A 20,315-nucleotide genomic window follows, 5' to 3' on the forward strand; every position below is an offset into this window, starting at 1 on the left:
ATTGTATTTATGATTGAATACAATAAAATAAACCAATTTAAAAAGGTGTCAGTGAAAAATCTAATCGACTAAATATTTAATTCATGTTAATTTTTGAAAAAAAAAAATAAATAATTTTCACCCATTAGAATGCCCAAATTTATTCGTTAATTTGTTTACATTAAAAAAAAAAAAAAATTCCTTTCCTGAGTTTTGTGAAGACCTGCCAGATCCAGAAACAGAGGTTGGACATTGAGGTTTGTTTATTTAATTATTTATATGTATTTATTTATTTATTTATTAAATAGTCTTTTCATACAAAGTGAGCTAACATAAAAATGACAATTATAGAACTAGTAAAGCTAGTAACAGTAGAAGGACTTTTAGACTTTGTCAGGAAAAATCGTGTTTATTGACTGCACAAAAAAAGATGAACAAAAACACAACAATAAAAGTGTGGCTGGTTTCTCCTGTACAGACAATACAACGGGTAAAGTCCAAACAACTAATACAGATCAAGTCTTTGTGTGAGTGGTGGCTCATAGTTTATTAGCCTTTCACAGACGTGTTTGTCCCCCTCCTGCAGAAACCCATCATCTGCAGGAGACGTTTGTAGAGACAAATATCAGCTCTTTGTTGTGAAGTGGAAATAACAACTTTTAATTTAAATGACTTATGAATACATAAATACTCAGTGGACAGAAATGTACCGTCACATTAAAACAGCTTCCTACAACATGACGTGAGGTTTATTTTACATAAATACTGTAATCAATAGAGATGTTTTATCGTCAGCTTTACTCCTTTACAACTTTTCATTACCTCCCATCTGGACGTCTGAATTTTATTATTTTACATCTCTTAATATTTTTTGTTGGACGTCACCGTGTAATGTTAATTCACCTAACTTTGAGATGACTTAAATCCCACTCCAGAGGCGTATAACGTAAGAGTAGCACCGATTCTGCAAGTCTTGGTTCACAAACAGAAATAAACCGATTTCATTTATTTATTTAAAGAACAGCACGCCCAGTTCAGTCCTTTCCAGTAATATTTGAGAATGCAAACCCACCACAACGTTCCATTATTGGAGGGAATGACGAGCGGATTGAAGCATAAATAGGAGTTCTCCAAAAAGTAAAAATAAACAAAATACACGTTTTGTTTTTTTGCGTGCAGAAACCGAGTTACGCAAGAGTTAGCATAAAAACAACGAGGCAGAAAACTGGCTCTCGTTGTGAAAGCACTGGCAATAAACCAGACTACCTCATCACACAGATTACTGAACATTTTATAACAACAGGGAAGTGCACGTTTAAATCCACCTGAACTCTGACTTCTGCTGATGGAGTCATTAAACGGCTGCACCTGATGCTGTTGACTCAGCAGTTTTCAAAACACCGAGGTTTGATATAAAACCCAAATAAGCTCACACGCCCTCAGCTGTTCTCAGAACTGATGGAAGGACCGGATGTGTCGCACTCTGATGTTAGCCTTTTAAAGCTTTATAAACTAAACATTTAATAGTTTCTTAAGTGCTTTAAGTGACTGACACACGCGAGCAGGAAACAAGTGTTTGCACTGTGACATGACGCAAGCCAGAGGACAGGAGGCCATGTCGCCACTGATCCTCCAAACCTGAGTCAATACACGCCGTCTCCTCCAAACTGACGAGAACAGGTGATTTATAGCTGCCATGGAAAACCTGCAGACATCTGTTGGTTTATTTTTGTTTTGCACGTAAGAAGATGGAAACTAAAGTTACTTACAGGTACGGTTTCAGCCACGGTGTCCATGTTGCTTTGAAAACATTTAAAATGCTAACGGTTCGAAAGATAAAAGCATTTTGACTCCAGGAGACATTTCCTACTTTTCACAGCAATATTTTGAGTTTGGAGACAGAATCATTAAAGTATTGACTTACTTACATTATTAAAAATCTGTTTATTAACTAAGGAGGTCTTCAGAAAACTCTGAACTGGAATAAAACATAAATAAAAATGTAAAAAACATATTTCTAAATGGGGGAAAGAAAAAAAAAAAAAAAAAAGGCAGTTTTTCCGTAAAGAAAATGGCACAAAACAAATAAATTGATTTAAACAGAATTGTGGAGTTTTGTGAAAGTAAAGACCTATTAGAAGCTATAATAATAATAATAATAACAAATTTAATTTGAAAGTTTTATTTCAGGCTGTAATAGCTTTAAAATATTGACTAGTTCATGGGGAACAATATATAATAAATATTGTTTAACAGTTAGGTAAGGTGGTCGATCAGCTGGAAGGTTTAGAGACCGTCTATAAACTGGAAAATTACTCTGTAATCTCTAATAAAATAAAAATAATTGTGTTTTCACCTAAATCGCATCAGACATTTATGGATCAAACATCTATTTTAATGTTATTATTGCATATTTTTGGTATTATTTTGCTCTGCAGCTGCTTCACCGATGGTTCCTGCACATCTGTTCAGCTCGGAGTTTGACTTGTTCAGATTAAAATTAGACAGCAGGGTATAATCTGCTTTTCTGCAGTTGACAGGAGATGTCTGTAGTTTTACAGGTTTGATGACTTGTTTACAAGTTGGTTTGGTAATCTGATTCTCCTGACCTCACAGTACATTCCTGCCATGACCCTGGAGGTCTTTGCACTGGTGCCACCTGTTGCAGCTGCAAAAGTTACATTTAAATCTCTGTAAAGTCCTTTGGTCATCTGACCTTGACCTGTATGCTGGTTCTGACAGGCCTTCCTGTAACCTTCATCTTTGAACTCTGCCGTGATCCTCTCCTTCCTGGTTCTCGACGACCTTGGCTTGCTGGAAGAGTGCGTGGGCTACGAGCTACGCGAATGGAAAGAACCTGCTGTGACTTGTTAAGGCTTTCCATGGAAGGTGTGAAAAGTATAAAAGTAAAAGCAATACATATCTTTTAACAGGCAGGCTCCAGCTATTATTTAGTAATCGCCTATGGAAATGGGGACTGATGCAATTTGATTCAAAGCTAGTTTTGATGAATCACTGATGTGTTGTGTTCCCACTCGAGCAGGTTAGTACAAAACAACCATTAGTAAAGGTCTGTTTCAGTTTCATACCTGGTTGATAGTTTTTTCCATCTGCACCAGGCCCAGGTTGGGCAACAGGGTCTTAATGAAGTCCACTATGGACTCCAGGCTGTCGTGCTGCAGAATAAGAGGCTTGTGGCTGCCAAGGAGGCTCAACGCCACTTTGAAGATGACCTCTGAACCCTGAAGGAACAACATATCTGGCAAAAGAGGAAAAATCAGAAGGTTACTGAAGAAAAAAAACAAGCGGTATGTCCATGTCCCTCGTCGCTGAGGGATTTCAAGAGTCAACGTCTGTAATTTTGGAGAGGAGTGTTTGTCTGGACTGAATCTGAGCAGGAAACGTAAGTAAACCTTAATGTTTTTATTGCAAGATATTCAAGTGGGTATGAGTTACACTGTGGAGAAAAACAGAGGGAGGCTTTATTTTTTATTTGTTTGAGACGACGGAAAGAGACGCACCCTGGCGAGTGAAGGGAGCAATTTTAACCACCACCAGGCACAGTGGAGGACCCAGGGGGTGGCCGATGGTGGTCTTGTCTACCATAGATTAATCTTAGGCCACCCTAATATTCGAGGAAACTATACTTAAGCAGTATAAAAACTAGAAATATACACCTACTCATTTGCATATTTACATTTATACATATATAAACATAAATAAAATATAGTTTATATATAAAATATGAATTACACTTTTTGATAGTGGCTGTTCTTACATCAAGATGTAGCCAAACACCTAAATGGAGGTTGTTCCCTCACTTATTTTTCAAGTTATCCAGCTCTCAGCGTGGATGGACAGAGGGTATTTCCAATTTCTCCTTCTTCTGCTCGTCCGCAACGTGGGACAAAAAAGAAGTACAACACAAAAGAGAACAGCACGTGGAAACTTTAAAAATATTTGACATTAAATTTATAAAAACAGGCACCGACAGAGAAGCTTAAAGGCTTTTTGACCAAGAGGATAATCTGACGTCAGTATAAGAAACGCTTCAGCAAACGTAAATAAATGCTCGGCTGAATCTTGAGTAGGTGTGTGCTTGAGTGTCATTCTTTGAATACATCAGGGTGTGGTATGGGTTAGGCAACGTTGCATGAGATCACACGCAGGAAAAATAAAATGAAATGGGAGTGGAGGTGTGGAGCCCCACATACAATATCAAACACGTGACGGTGAATAGAAGATGCCCACACACTGCGGCACGCACGAACACACACAGATTGTTCTGCTTGGATGAGCCCAAGGAGCCAGTCAGTCTGGTTCAGCTACGGAGCCAGATACCAAAAAATTAGGCATGAAGAAGAATCAGGAAGGAAAGATCATACAAACTCATCACGTCACAATATTTACTCAATGATTTTTAAAAGCTTTTTTTTTTCCAACCAAATACTGTTCTTCACGAGACTCAAACAACTGTCTCCTCCATGCTGCTGTAAACGCACCCTCAGCTCTAATGGGAGAGGTTAGCAGGTAATGAGTAAGACTAGTGGGCCGTACTGAGGTGAGCTTACCAAACACACGGGCCACGAAGCCGAGGGGGAAGTGTGAGGCGAACAAAGTGAGGAACCAGGGGGTGGCGTACAAGCTGGGCCCGATCTCCTGCTGCTCCAGGTGGCTGTGCAGATCTCTGTGGTAGTCGTGAAGCAGCCGAGACAGCTGGTACATCTGAATCTGACACACAAAACACATTTCGGCTTCCATCAAAACACGCCTGTTTTCAGCATAATAACAAGGTAAACAAGCGTTTAGCAAACGGTCACCTAAAACAAAAACATGACCCAGAAAAACAGTTTGAGGTCCAAACATGGAGTCTTTTTATTAAGAGTTTTACAAAAATATGTTTTGATTTGCACTCTATTTTTAATTGTTCATAAGTTTGCTTCTGGGCAGCACGGTGGCGCAACTGGTAGAGCTGCTGCCTCTCAGCGAGCAGGTCCTTGGTTCAAACCCCGGTCCAGGGGCCTTTCTGGGTGGAGTTTGCATGTTCTCTCCGTGCATGCGTGGGTTTTCTCCGGGTGCTCCGGTTTCCTCCCACAGAGCAAAAACATGCGTTAGTCTGATTGGTAACTCTAAATTGTCCCTAGATGAGAGTGAGAGAGTGAATGGTTGTTGGTCTCGTTTGTCTCTATGTGGCCCTGTGATGGACTTGCGACCCGTCCAGGGTGTACCCTGCCCCTCGCACAGTGATTGCTGGACATGGGCACCAGCGAGCCCCATGACCCAAAATGGAATAAGCGGGTAAAGATAATGGATGGATGGATGGAAGTTTGCTTCTAAAATGATCTCTATATTATTTATAGTCACAGTTTTAGTTATTGTTCTTATAGACTGTCAATGAGATTATAAAATAAAATGTAATTTTTATAGTTACTGGTACGTAAGGGTTCTTTATGTGGACAACATTTAAAGACAATAATGTAATGCTTACATGACAACAATCAGGTTTTTTTATGTTTATTGGAGCGAATGATCAAAAAAGACATGTTTATATTGAGGCGCAGGTTTCCATGCCAGGCAGGGTTGCCAGATAAGAAAAGATGAATTATTGTTTTGTGGGTTTAAAATTATTGTACTTTGTCCCAATGTGTCATATGTGTTGTAATGAGAGATAATATGCGTGAGGCTTAGTTCACTACAGTGTTGAGTGAGGGTGTTGTAATATGACATGTTTAGTGAACATGTACACAAAAAAGGAAGAGGTAAAACAAATATTTATCTGGCAACCCTGAAGCCAGGCTCAGCTGCATGATTCGTGCATGCGCTGTCTGCATGATTACCGTTTCGTCCAAACATTTTTTTTTTTTTTTACATTTACCACGTGAAATGTTTGAAAACCAGTTCTTATTTACAAAAATGACCCGGATGAAAACTGGTGAATACATGAATGTTCCTTTGGACCAAGGGTGCTGTTAGTTTGCTCCTACATGCTAAAAAGGCAAAGTAAGCACAAAACTCCTCTGCTCTCTGACATTTATTGTAACTGCAGTTACTGTGGTGCACATGCGCGACTTCACAACTGTGTGTGTGTTTGTGTGTGTGTGTGTGTGGGGGGGGGGGGGGGTCCCTAAAAACCTCCACTCTGAGACCAGGATTCAGAAACCATGGGTTTCAGAGAGAACGAGGACTGTTGTAGTGCACATGAATGGCCAAACCCATTTACACGACTCATACACGTCATGTCAACAGATGAAATAATCCACACATCAAAAGGGAACAGCAACATTTTTCAAGTTATCATGCTCACAAAACAGACTTTTATGGTGTCGGCCATCTTGATTTTGACATGGCAACCTAATCTTTGGTAGGAACCTTTTTCATGCCTGGATGCAGCCAGATACCAAAAAATAGAAGTCATCACGTTTGTTATTTTTCAAGTTACTGGTAATTAACTCACAAGTTTTAAATATATAAATATATGGCGGCAGCCATCTTAGATTTTGAAGTGGCAACCCAGTTTTCAAAGGGAACCTGTCTTTTGCCTAGATACAGTCACACATCAAAACAGAAGTTGGTACATCCTTTGTTTTTTAAGTGGGTCAGACAAATTACAAGGTTGGCTTCAAACCAATCGACAGGATATTATCTGCTGAAATTGAACCTACAGGTAGAACGACTCAGATTTTTTTGTCAGTACAGTACATTTGTATTTTTGTAACCTTTTTTTGTGACCAAAAGGATAGTTCTGCTACATTCTGTCCAGTAAATCAGACAGAGCACAGCATCATCTTTGAATCGCTGCAGATGTTCCTCAGCTGTAAGTCAACTACACGTCTTTGTTCCGGCTCTCCAATGACTTCTTAAAACCCACCTGATTGAAACCTGCTGCAGTAAGGCACGACAAAGACAGGTTGGCCTGTTGCGCTGTTTACCTGCAGGATGATCATGTCAGGCCGGTACTGTTTACGAAGACCTGCATCAAACATCAGAAATTTGAGCATGTTGAAGGCGTCCTCCTCCCCCATGTGCAAAAGCAGCACTCCAGCGATGAAGGACAGGCCCTGACAGTAACCCACCTACAATAACAAGGGTTAAACTTCAAGTTAAACAAAAGCAGCCAACGTTCAGGTTGATCCACGTGAAACACGGGGGAAAATATACCTCAGGGTCCAGCAGAGAGTAGGCTTTCAGTATGTTGTACAGAGAGAGCTGCCCTGCCCCCAGCTGGGCTTGGAAGTATGGGTGAGTAGGAAAAGTGCGACCTGGAACCAAAAACAAATGTATATACCGGTATGTATATTAAAATATTATGTATTTTATGCAAAGTATTAGCTTCTAAATGCTAAGTAATATGCTAACAATATGACTCAAATGAAATGCAAAGCAAATAAAATGTTGTTTTACAAAATGTCTGTTTGAGAAACCCAATACATCCAGTAGCAGAGCTTGGAGTAACTGGAGATTGGTTTCTTTTGTCTGATACAATTTTTACCAGAATCTGAGCAAACTGGAGTGATTTATACAAGATAAAATCCTGCAGATGTGTTCACACGTTGGAACAAAGCGTGCAGAGGTGAACTTCATCTGGGATGCTAAATTTAACCAAAAACACAGTTATTAAAGTCAGTGCATGAGCATGTGTCATCAACTCCCATCACACGTACTAGAACCCTTGTTCCTGAAAACAGACAGCTTTATTTAAAACCAAATATTGAACATTCACTTCAGAACAAGGCGTCAAGATCACGAAGGCTCAAATCCATAAAACACACTTGTTATCACGGACAGACAGACAATTAGAAGGTATGTGTACTTTAGGATTGAAGACTGTGTAAGCTGAAGAGTGTGAAGAAGACAAAGTGCGAGTCGGAGTGGAATGCGATCTGAGGGCTTTAGGTTTGCGAACGTAACGCCGCAACGCCCCGCCTGTAGAGCAGCGCGTCTTTATCGAAGGTGTGGAAGCGCTCAACACTTTTGCTTTTTATGTTGGGTTTACAGCTTTAACCGGCATACCTCCCAGCCCCCTTTATCATAAATGCTTTGTTTTTTATGCAATGTTACACATCGCACCTCCACAAAAATGTATGCCAGTAAACCGCCCGAGCGAATGCCGTTTCACCGTCCTATCTGATGTAGAGAACAACGACGCCAGCCTAAAGACACGGGGTCAACAGTAAAAGTGCAGCAGGCTGAGTGCTACAGGGACTGATGTGTGGGTGGATATGTATATATGAGTGTGGGTGTTACAAGGGTGGGGTGGACGTACTGAGTACTGTACGTGTGGGTTTTTTGGGTGGTAGGTGTTAGAAACTGCTGTGTTGATTAACTTGTGTGAAAATATTGAAGCCAACAGTTTCTATAGCATACATTTCAAAACCTCTAATTTTTTATTTTTTTGTAGAGACGTAGTAGAGAAATAAAGATGCAGCAGCTGATGCTACAACCAGCTTAATGTAGCCCACAATTCAGTTGTTTCAAGTGAGAATCTTATTTAAGTTCTTCTAATGGTTGTTAAATAAACCTTTATTAAAATTAAGCAGTTATTTTTATATTTCATTGTGAAAAATGCAAATTGTTGAAACATACTAAAAACTGGTGTATATTATATACATGCCATCAGTATTCAAAAAAGCGTTCAATACAAAAACAACTGGACTTTATTTGTAACGGAAGACGTTTCGCTCCTCAACCGAGGAGCTTTCTCACTTTTGTTTGAACGCTTTTTTGAATTCATCATGTCCTGGATGACTGAGAATCTTCACCAGCATATGCCATCAGTAGCCTTGATTTTAAAAGATCAGCTAAAGAAAACGTCATATGGTCAACTTTTATTTTACATGTTTAAAAACAGAGGCGGACATCAGAGCTTTACTACATAAAATAAGAATTCACTTGTTGGTCTGTAGCAACCATAACAACTCTTGATTTGAGATGTGTACTCACTTAGAAACGTACGACACATCACACTTTTCAAAACGCAAAGTGGATTAATTAATCCTAATTTACGAGAGTTAAACACAGGATCAAAGGACAATTAATCCAGTGTGAAACAAGAGTACGGCACATTATACTCCCATCGACTTTGAGGAAGAAATGTGGCCAGAAAAAAATGTGGCCTAATGTACAAGCCTGTGGGGGCAGTGCTATGATCTGGGGTTCTGCAGTTGGTCAGGTCCAGGTTCAGCAACAGCATGTGCTCAAAGAACGAGGTCAGCTGACTCCCTGAATGTACTGAATGACCAGGTTATTCCATCAATGGAGTTTTTCTTCCCTGATGGCACGGGCATGATCCAAGATGACAATGCCAGGATTCATCGGACTCGAATTGTGAAAGAGTGGTTCTGGGAGGGGCAGCATGGTGGTGCAACTGGTAGAGCTGCTGCCTCTCAGCGAGCTGGTCCCCGGTTCAAATCCTGGTCCAGAGGCCTTTCTGGGTGGAGTTTGCATGTTCTCTCCGTAAATGCGTGGGTTTTCTCCGGGTTCTCCAGTTTCCTCCCACACACCAAAAACATGCATGTTAGGCTGATTGGTAACTCTAAATTGTCCCTAGGTGTGAGTGAGAGAGTGAATGGTTGTTTGTCTCATTTGTCTCTATGTGTCCCTGTGACGGACTTGCGACCCGTCATGGGTGTACCCCGCCCCTCACAGTGATTGCTGGACATGGGCACCGCCGACCCCCGTGACCCAAAATGGAAGAAGCGGGTAAAAGACAATGGATGGATGGATGGTTCTGGGAGCATGAAACATCATTGTCACATGGATTGGCCACCACAGAGTCCAGACCTTAACCCCACTGAGAATCTCTGGGATGTGTTGGAGAAGGCTTTGTGCAGTGATCAGAATCTGCCATCATCAATACAAGATCTTGGTGAAAAATTAATGCAGCACTGGATGGAAATAGGTCTTGTGACATTGCAGAAGCTCATTGAAACAATGCCACAGTGAATGCTGCTGTAATTAAAGCTAAAGGCGGTCCAACGAAATATTAGTGTGTGACCTTTTTTTTGGGGTGGTGAATTATTATTTTTTTTGGCTTGGCAGTGTACATTTAATGCCTTTTTTTTCGTTTCTAAGTTGGATTAGCTTCGGCAGCCATCTTAAGTTGGGCTGGCTTCAAACATTTTTCAGTTGCAGATGTGCATCAAGTGATGCCTTCGACAGGCGTTTAATAAAAACGATGCAGGTTTGTGCGTGTGTTACCCAGGTCTATGAGGATGGCGTGCTGCTGCGAGGTGAGTTGTTTCAGCAGCTCTTTGTACGGCGTCTGATTGGACGGAGACCGCAAGGGAACAGTCTGCCGGAGTAAGAACTGCTCGGAGAGGAACTTCCAGATCTCACCCCGATGCTGCCTCGGGACACCTGCACAGACGAGAGACAACCGACAGGTGAGGACCAGGAGTGTTTTGTTGAACCAAAGAGGTGCCACCATTACTGAATGTTTTGTTGCATAAAACTTTAACAGGTTTTCTCCTGCAGCTCATTATATTTTCCACGTAGAAATACATATTTTAAAGTCTGAGCTGTTCTGAAAATTTCTAAACAAACTGTTGGATGTTGAGGGAACAACTTCAGTCTCTGGACAAAAAGTTCTGACTCAAGGAGACACGAGTGTAAAACTATTAGAAGGAAATGAACATGAGTTTTACTGTACACACAAATACAAGAAAAAACTTCAAAGAATGCACGATTCGTTACATATGCCATGTTAAAAAACAGGTTGAATTTAATTGAGGAGGAATTTCAGAGCGTTAAAGTGAAACTGTGTTTTGACTTGACGTCAGATCAGCCTCCTCTGACGAAGATGAGCTTTATTAATCTGTACTGATCCCACTAAGGAAATTGAATAAGCTAATTACGAAACCAATAAATTATTTCCTAAACCTTTATTTGTTTCTATTATTGAATTTAAAAAAATCTAATAATAAAACGCATTGCTTTATTCGCACCCACAAAATAAATAAATAAATAAACTGATGCTGTAGTGGATATCATTTGCAAGAAAAGGTAAAAAATTAAAATAAAGAGTAAAATTAAATAATGTGTGTAATTTTAGTGTCACAGCAGGAAAGTGTGACGTTCTGTTAGCGCACAAATAAACGAGTTTCAAAGAAGCAGGAAGTTTGCAGTAGTTGCTCCATCGGCAGTCTCTGTCTGCTGTTTATCGTCTTTGTTGAACCATTACAGTTTGGGAGTAAGTCGACATTTTATTTTCCTTTTTGCGTTTGTTTTACATGAACACATTTTAATGTTGCATAAATTGGGTGCATTGAAAGCATCTAGAACAAAAGCTGCACTCGCTGTGTGGTTTTGTTTGAAACTAACAGAAAATTCTGGGTTTTGTGCAGTTAAAAAATTACTTACCATGTTAAATAATTTATGTAATATTACATATATTACATATTACTGTATATTATATACAGTTCATGCACTGTAATATAATTTCATGTACATTTGTGTTAATTTTTTTAGTTTAAATAAATAACAGGCACTATGCACAACGTCCCTTTTGATATCATGATGACTAAAATAAGGGCATGAGCAAAGATAAGCGTCCGTAGTTACAGAACAAGTTAGGCTTTAAATATTGGCTTTGACTTGAATAACTTGTGTATTTAAAGTGTGTAGTTTGTTACTGTGTGATGTTGGATTTTGCAAGAACTGATCAGCAGAGACTCTGATCAGCATCAAAGACAAAACAGTCTTAACAGACTCATTTCTCAACTGCTCCATGTTTAAAGCCTTTCCTTTCCATTATTCAATGACGGCAGCCGCCCTGCCATAAAGATCGTGGCAGGAACGTCAGTACATGTTCATGACCGGAAGACACCATCATCACCCCATCCCCCCAAACTGACCTCTTCTGTACTTTTGTATGTAAAATTTAACTCTGTACTAAATGCTCAAGTGTTCGGAGCAACACTGAACCCACAGGCAGAGAGCGTGCAGCCTGTTTGAGTGTCAGTCGGTGTGACTCACCGTCTCCTGCTTTATTTCTTGGAATTAAACAATATTAACATTAAAGTTTATTTGGATATCCAAGATTATAGCAAGTGTGTCCCTGTTGAAGTTTTTTTCAATTTATTTTTTAACTCTCTTTTTCTGAAGCTCATGTTTTTTCTGTGAGAGTGCCAGTTTCAAGTGCTCGTTTATCATAATTGTCTGCAAATTTCAATCCTACATGGAATCATGATATAAGCGAGGCTTTGGTTATCAGTATGTGTTAAAACTCTTTATTTGGAACCATAATGTGAGGTAACTATTACGATAAATGTAATTCAATATACAATAAATAAAGTGTTATGTGTTGTCATCATTGTATGTTCCCATACAAAGATGAAATTGGCTCTCTGCATTTAACCCATCGCACCTGGGATACACCCAGGTGGAGCAGTGGGCAGCTGTGTAAGCACCCGGGCAGATATATGGTGAGATATGAAAAATAAATTGTAGTTGAAATTTTAAAAATATTATGCCTTCAAGTGAAATAAAGTTGTTTTAATGTAGAAATTATCAGTTTGTAAAATATAAACGACACTTTTGAAGTTTTATAATACTGTGTAAATGACCAACTGTGCTATAATTTTTAAAATATAACTTACGACTCTAACAAAGTTATATAAAAGTAAAAGTAAAAACACCCTTTCAATGTCAACTATAAGTAGTTTTATTACTGTTATCCCTTTTTGGCTAATCAACACTGACACTATGAGTGAACATTAAAAGCTGTGAGATGTAATTTAAGGCCAACTAAACAGATTCAACAGAATTAATGTAAAAAATGGAATATATTTTTCATATTAATCTATTATGAAATTACATTAACTGAAAAATGTTGCCAACTACTCAAAACAACCAAAATAAAGTTAATCTTTTTCTATAATAAGAGGCTTTAGAAAAGCTATTTTACGAGAGAGAACAGCTGCACACTTTATAACTAATTCATCCCAGTTATAAAACTATTAAACTGTTATTAATAGCGAAACAAAAATTTGAATTGTTTGTCTTGTTGAGGCCAGAAACCTAGGGGAACTGCTGATTTGCAACAACAAAAAGAACAAACTTTTATGAAGAACTGATGCATCTGTGTTCGTAAATATGAGCACACCTCCCCCTCCACTGGCTGCTCGTACAGTTCAGGGTTCACTTTGAATTTGTTTAATTTTAAAGTCCTCCACGGCCTCGCCCCCATTGTTTCTCTGTGCTGCTACACCTGTAAACACTCACCTGTTCACTCAGGGCAGCTCTCCAGATGCTCCTGACTAAAGAAAATCAAGTGTAACCCTGAGCTGCTCTTTGTTACAGCTGTGGAATGACCGTTTAATTGCAAGGCCTCTTCTCCCACTGTACATTTCTCCATACAGCTTTTTTTAATTATAGTGCTATTCTTACGTTTTTGTTTTATGACTTCGGTCTTGTTTTTATTGTTCTGTATAACACTCTAGTCTTGCGTTGGTTATCTTAAGTGTTTTATAATTGAAGCTGGATCTAAGCCTGTCGCGATAAACAATAAATCAGTTAATCGCATGATAAATGAACATTACCGATCTCAGTTTCATTTATCGGCTTTATCGTTTATTCTTGTCCCTCTTTCTACTGAAGACACTGGATGACAAAAAGATCCAACTCCAGTGCTCTTCACTGACCCCTCCCTTTCTCTTTAAAATCTGTTTTAACCGTCCAAAATCGTGTTTTTGGATCATTAAAAGCAGCTAAGCTGAGAAGCTAAGCTACGAGCTAAGCTAAAAGACCGACCTCGGAAAAAAAACCTCTGTCTTGTCAAAGCTCCAAAATTCACCGTTGAAACCCGTGCCTTCGTCTAAAAAGTGTTTTTCTCTGCAAAAAGCAGCTGAGAACTTGTTTACTGATTTTTTTGTTAAAAGCTTTGTGTGAAAAATGCTATGCTAAAGAGCTCAAACCACACCGAGTGTCCGTCATTTTGAGAAATGAAAAACAGGAACGAGAAACAGCCCATGTCACGTCAAGGGGCCTCCCTCCCATTTTTCTTAAAGAGGCACGCTGCTGCTCCCTCGCCATCCATCCTTCGGTTCAAATAGTCTTATAGTGCCATCCAGTGGTCATAAAAAGGTACTACACAAAAAAATTACCAACATTTATTCTTAAATTTGACAATAATTATTTCTGAGACAATTAATCGCTTAGCATAATTAATTATCGTGACAGGCCGAGCTGGATCAATACGAACCTTGTGCAACAGCAGCATGTATGGTCTCAAAGTCAAATTTGACCTTTGACCTCCCAGGAGTTCCCAGCATTTTCTCCCACACCAGTGTGACGTCCTTCAGGCACGGAGTGATTTCCTCATAGTCCAACTTCAGGCGCTTGTTCTGCAGATCGCTCTCTGAGGCTGCAGACACAAAAACACACACAGTCCATGTTACTAATGTTAAAAGTCATTGCTGAAGTTTTAAGTCGTTTTCACACCAGATAGTCCGGTAGACTTGGTTCGGTTCGGGACCAATATTCATGACCTTTTGTGTACATTTGAGCTGGTGCGTTTGCATTCACACTGCACTGTGCAGTCGAGTCAACCTGTTGAACCAACCTGTTCCCCCGCTCGCCTGTGGGGGCGCTGCACCAAGAACTACTGAAAGAAACAACACAAAAACATCTGAAGACACGTCTTCTTCGTCTTCTGTAAATAAAAAAAATGGAGTGGCATCAAGTTTTAGCAGTTTTAGGGGTTATATTTTGTCATTTTTCAAAAATGGACTCAGCATGAGCAGAAGATGAGACAGAAGACCATGGAGAATATTGTTTTTCCACACGAGGAAGCTGACGGCTCCATATAAGGTCAGAGAAATGCGTGTTTGTTTACCCTGCGGAGCGGGGCCCGGTCTGTTTACATTCACACTGTACTTGAACCGCGCTGGAGTTCTCTTCTACCGGACCGAGACCTAGGTTTAGGCCCGGGCCAGAGTTCGCCTTTTTGTTCCGTGACAGAGTTAGATGACACGTTCACACCTCCCTAAACGAACCGGACTTTCTAGGAAAACGAGCTAGAGTTCGATTAAAGCGGACTAAACAGGGCTGATGTGAATGCACCCTTATAGTGCATCAGACAGTGACTGTTAATATTTGTTAATGAGATAAAAATCATAATCTTGTTCATTTACCTGCAGGATTGAAGTGGAACAAATTCTATCCATCTTTTTATGTTTTATTATTTCCTGTGTTGCAAAGATCTGCAGTTGAACAATGGCACCAAGTGGTGATCTTAATCTAGTCTTGCACAGATAACAGCTTCTCTATGTGGGTTTCATCTAAACAAAAAGGGAATTCTAAATACAGTAAATCAAATTTTCCAAACGGCCACCAACAAATATTTTACGACTGCGACAGTCTTGAGGTCACTCCGTTAGATAACTTTCCAGTGAAGTCCTCGTGATAGTTCTGCTGTGCTGCATTAACGTTTGAGCGATTAACAATGCAAATTTGAGAGCAATGTAAAGGTTTGTATTTTGGAGGTCGCATGAAAGTGCACATAATTTTGAAGACTGGATGTTTAAAAGACTGCAGCAATCCACTTTAGTGTCGACCCCGCTTGGACTAGCCGTTAGCTCATCAATCTGATCAGAATCCAACAATGTCTCCAAACTCAGGTTATATAACAAGCAATGACCCAGGCAAGCAAAGACTTCATCTAACCCTTGACCTTTATTTGTGACCTTGATCTTGAAACTGCGGTGATGAAAAGTTTATGTGCACTCTGTCTAGTGATGATGCTTGTGTGTATCTGTCACTGTTGGTTTATTTTGAACGGATCACAAGTTATTGCCCAGACAAGCAAAGTCCTTATTTTCCTTTGACCTTGATTTGTGACCTTGAACTTGGAGCTGCAGTGATGAAAAGTGTATGCAACGCTCCGTCTAGTGATAATGCATATGTGTATGATGTTTCCTTAAATTATCTTGAGTGGATCAGATATGGCCTGGAGAAAAGAAAGAGACTATACCGTAATACGTCCGTCTTTCGACGGGCGTATAATAAAAATTATTATTTTTATTTTTTTGATTCGTTCGGCTGCCCCCTTCAGGAGTCGCCACAGCGAACTGAGTCGCACAAAGACTTGGCAATTGTTTTTATGTTGGGTGCTCTTCCTGACAAAACCACAGACCACTGAGCTACCACAGCCCTCTGTGTGGAGCAGAGAGCTGCTGTCTATGGCGCCCAGGGGAGCAGATGGTGGGGATTCGGGGCCTTGCTCAAAGACCCAGGGTGGGGCAAACGGTGTAGGTGCTTCACCCATACCACCCACATTTTGATGTTGTCAGTCCAGGGGGTTGAACCGGCAACCTTCCAATCACAGGCTGGCCTTCTCTAACCTCTGAGCCACCACAGTGGTGTAATTCAACAGCTGCAAATTTATGTGACATTTCTTTGATGGCTTCATGACCTAGAGGTTTTATTTCATAAATTAAAAAATGAATAAAAACTAATAGATGCCTAAACATCCTTCTTTGGGAGGCTGTATCTGATAATACGGTGAGTCAGACATTTGAGGTCTCCCACAGGAAGAGAATACATCTGGATGTCAGCATCGTTGATAACTGGGGTTACTAAGCATCAAGACATTTTCTGTGCGAGGTAAACAAGCTTCAGATCAACAGCCAACATTAAAACGAAAACACCTAAACTGTGATTTCTGCTCTGTGGTGAGACCAGCGATCAAAGGAGGTGAGGAAACACCCAGCGCCCCTCTGCTGTTCCTTTTTGACAACACCCTTCCTCTCAGCCTTCCATAGTCTCTTAACACACAACCCATCATTTCTCCTCCTTTCCTCTCAGCTCTGGTGTCCATCGGCCACTCTCCCTGCTTCCCAGAGAGGATGCCCCACCCTTTCCGATCATGTGTGGTGCACACCCAGTGACCAGATACAACTTGGCCATGTTCAGCAGAGTGATATCATCATTTTTGGACAGAGACGGTGGGCCTCGTCACATAACCTGCACCGATACCTTCCAGGAAACAGAGGGCGTTGTGTGTGTGTGAAATAAACAGCGGGAATTAGGTTAAATTATTATCTGTGCATCAGCAAAATTTGCACAGAAAATACCAGAGCCACTTAAATAAGCAATTTTCTAAAAAAATAAAATAAAATAATTAAAAAAAAAAGGTTAGGAGTACATGGGAAAATGCTCCTATAAAATACTGATTATGACGACCTCAGACGTCAAAGACAGAAAGATAATGACCTGGAAAGAGCAATGAGGACAATTAAAAAAGAAAACTTGGATGGCGCAGTGTTGACACACCCAGAGTAAGAATAGATGCTGTCGGAGACGCTGCAGCTGCGCTGTTTGTCTTATCTGACAGGAACGAGCGGAATCTACTCCATCAAGACTGGCTCGCTGGCAGCAGCCCAGCTGGCGCTCACTGCCTCCAACTTCAGATCTCTCCTAGCCTCCAACTCTCCATCTCTCTCCCGCCTTTGATAACACACAACAGGACAGGATACCCCACCCTGAGGCTGACAAAAGTGGAGGCACTTACACTCCAAGTTGAGCCGAAAACCAGACGGACACAATAAAAGAGCTCAACCTGAAGAATTAAACTAAAACACAGATCTCCAACATAAACTGTGAACTGAAAACATGCAGGAAAAACACCAGATGGTAAAAATGTGCGCACGGACTGCAGAGAATTTGTTATCAAGATGATTATTAGTGAGGCTGCTTCCCAATAACGACCCAAACATCTTCATCCACACCCAGCTGTGGCAGAAATCATTCCTGTAAGTGCGTGTTTGAGTGTGTGTGTGTGCAGGTTTATATGCAAGACAGGTAGTTAGGGCTGTGACACATAACTCTGTGTAGAAACATCCGAGCCAACTGGGTCAAGAAAGGGGCGGTGCACATCACACACCCAAAGCCTTCCTTCCCAGAAACACAAGTGGACGCGCACACGCACTAACATTATATAACCTATTAATTTGTGGTTGTGTAAGTTTAAAACAAAGAAAAGCAGGTGTGTCTTTAATCACAGAATCTCTTTGAGTGCACATCTGCCAGGGCAGCTTGCCAAAGATGTCATAAAGAAAAACTTGTTCTGCTGTGTAGCTACCACAGAAACTAATGATCTCTCAATGGTGTTTACAGGTGACTGATGGCAGGCCATGAATGAAGCATCGCCACCTGTTTGAAACAATAAAAAGCTTTTCGACTCAGCATCAGCAACAGTGGCAAAGACTTCACTTTTACATCCAAACTTGTTGTATGAGTCCAAGGATGGATGAGGTGATTTTACAAAGTGGGCCAAGAGTTGTTTTCCACACCGGCGGTCGTGACTCGTCTGGTTAACTTGAAGGCTTTTCCTTCTTCCAGCTCACCTTGCAGCTTCCGGTTCTCCCTCTCCATTCGCTGCAGCAGGATCTGCTGCCATATGGCCTTCCTCCACAGTTCCCTCAGCTCCTCTCCGCTCCTCTTTGTCCCCTCCTCTGGCACCGCTCTCATGGAGGAGTCCCCGCTTCCGACAGCCGTCACGTGGCCCACGCACACCCGAGCTCCATCCAGACAGGGATCCACATGCTCTGAAAAACACATCGGCTTGTTACAATAAGGTCCTGACTACACTACTGGTACTCTGGATGTTTTAGCCTTTTTTAATATATATACTGTATCTATATAGAAACACTGAAATACCCGTGACATGCCTCTAGGTGGCGAAAATGTGGACATCTATGACACTAGAGTACAAAGGAACAACATTCTGAAAATGGAAAACACTTTCTCAGAAAGCAACTGTAGCTATAGTTGCTTTGATGTTGCTCACCTTTCCTACAGAACTAATACCCGAGTTAAGCCACAGGCGTTTTACCGTGTTCACACCGAGGGAAATATCAAACACCAAGAGTTACCCCTTCTAAAATGTGAAAACAGAAAAATATGATTCTTAAATGGTTTACCTCTCCAAATGTGGACCAAGAAATTAAATGCATACAATCTAAATAAACACTGCAGTTGACTACATTTTCTACTGAATGGTTAGGTGGTGGTGCTTGTATACGTATTACTCACTGCTGTTGCATGCACAGTAAGGAAACATGTCAGAATGAATGTCTAAAATATAAAGCAACATAGAATATATTAAAAAGAAAAGCAAAATCTAGAGAAACTGCATTTCTTATGAAAATGAAATGTGAATGCTTGTTGAGGACTGAATTTGCTGAAAGCTGCTGAACTAACTAAAGCTTACTTAAGTGTGAGCAGAAAAGTATAAAATTATCAGCTAAAAAATGCACAAAAGCAAAATAAAAAAAAAGTAGATTAAAAAATTTGGAATTAGCAGGGGAAAAAAGCTGAAAGTAGCAGTAACATGGTGAAATTAGCAACAAAAAAAGCTGAAAGTGTAGAAAGACTGTATTAGCAGAAAAAACCCCAAAGGAACACAAAAATACTGAAATGAGAAGAATGAAGCTTAACAGAGCACAACACTAAAAAAATGATGTCTGGTCCTCTTGACGTTCAAAAAACAAAAACAAAACAAAAAAAACAACAAAATTAAACAAAGTCTTGTTGTGATGTTTTGAATGTCCAGAGGAGATTTTTGTCCCTGGATTATTGAGCATGCATCAGGATGTTAGAGTACAAAGCTGTTACAATTAACAGAAAATCTGCTGGAAATAGATAAAAAGATGAAATTAGCAGAAAAGGGACAAAAACACATAAAAGCTGAAATTAGTTGAAAAGTAGCCAAAAGCCTGAAATCCGCAGAAAAAAAGCTGAAATGTAGCTGAGAAAGCAGATAAAAGCTGAAATTAGTCAAAAGAAGCTAAAAGGAGCTGATAATGGCCAAAATGAGCTTAAAAAAGCTGAACCAGAACAAAAGCTGAAATGAGCAGTAAAAGGTTTAAACAGGATGTGAAGAGCTCCATTCACTTTCAATGAGAAAAACATGGCTAAATACAAACAAAGTTAAATATTTCAAAAAGTAAAAATCTGGACAAATACCAAAAGGCACAGCAGGAATGTCGTGAAGGAGCTGAACGTTTTGAGACATGAATTGATTAAACAGAATAAAAACTGGGGAATTATATGCAGAAAAACATATGGAGAATAACAGATCCCAACAGTGAGAACGATTAGGAAACATTCACACAATTATATAATAAGAGCATAATACAATGTCAATATCAGTTAAATTCAGTTTATTTATATAGCGCCGAGTCAAAACAGAAGTCATCTCAGGACACAACAGAAACATTCATATACATAAAAACAAGTTATTTATCTGAGGAGAAGACTGCTTAGAGTTTAACTTCATCGCAGAACAATATCAATTTGTAGCTAATTTATTTTTTTATTTTTTCTCTAAGTTCATT

The 20,315-nt window shown here is 40.0% G+C and overlaps 1 protein-coding gene across 1 annotated transcript in view; it reads right to left on the minus strand.

The window, feature by feature from the left end:
• tbc1d1 (TBC1 (tre-2/USP6, BUB2, cdc16) domain family, member 1) overlaps positions 1–20,315 on the minus strand; it is a 64,833-nt gene that overhangs the window by 2,540 nt on the left and 41,978 nt on the right. The window contains exons 12-18 of the mRNA XM_037698259.1: positions 18,324–18,524; positions 14,180–14,341; positions 10,177–10,335; positions 7,138–7,238; positions 6,909–7,052; positions 4,551–4,710; positions 3,069–3,238 (exon numbers count right to left, since the gene is read on the minus strand). Of these exons, the coding sequence (XP_037554187.1) occupies positions 3,069–3,238; positions 4,551–4,710; positions 6,909–7,052; positions 7,138–7,238; positions 10,177–10,335; positions 14,180–14,341; positions 18,324–18,524 (1,097 nt within the window). The remainder of the gene's footprint in view (positions 1–3,068; positions 3,239–4,550; positions 4,711–6,908; positions 7,053–7,137; positions 7,239–10,176; positions 10,336–14,179; positions 14,342–18,323; positions 18,525–20,315) is intronic.

The sequence above is a fragment of the Nematolebias whitei genome, chromosome 3, assembly GCF_014905685.2.
Source record: "Nematolebias whitei isolate Nwh7 chromosome 3, NemWhi1, whole genome shotgun sequence".
Lineage (NCBI taxonomy): Eukaryota > Metazoa > Chordata > Actinopteri > Cyprinodontiformes > Rivulidae > Nematolebias > Nematolebias whitei.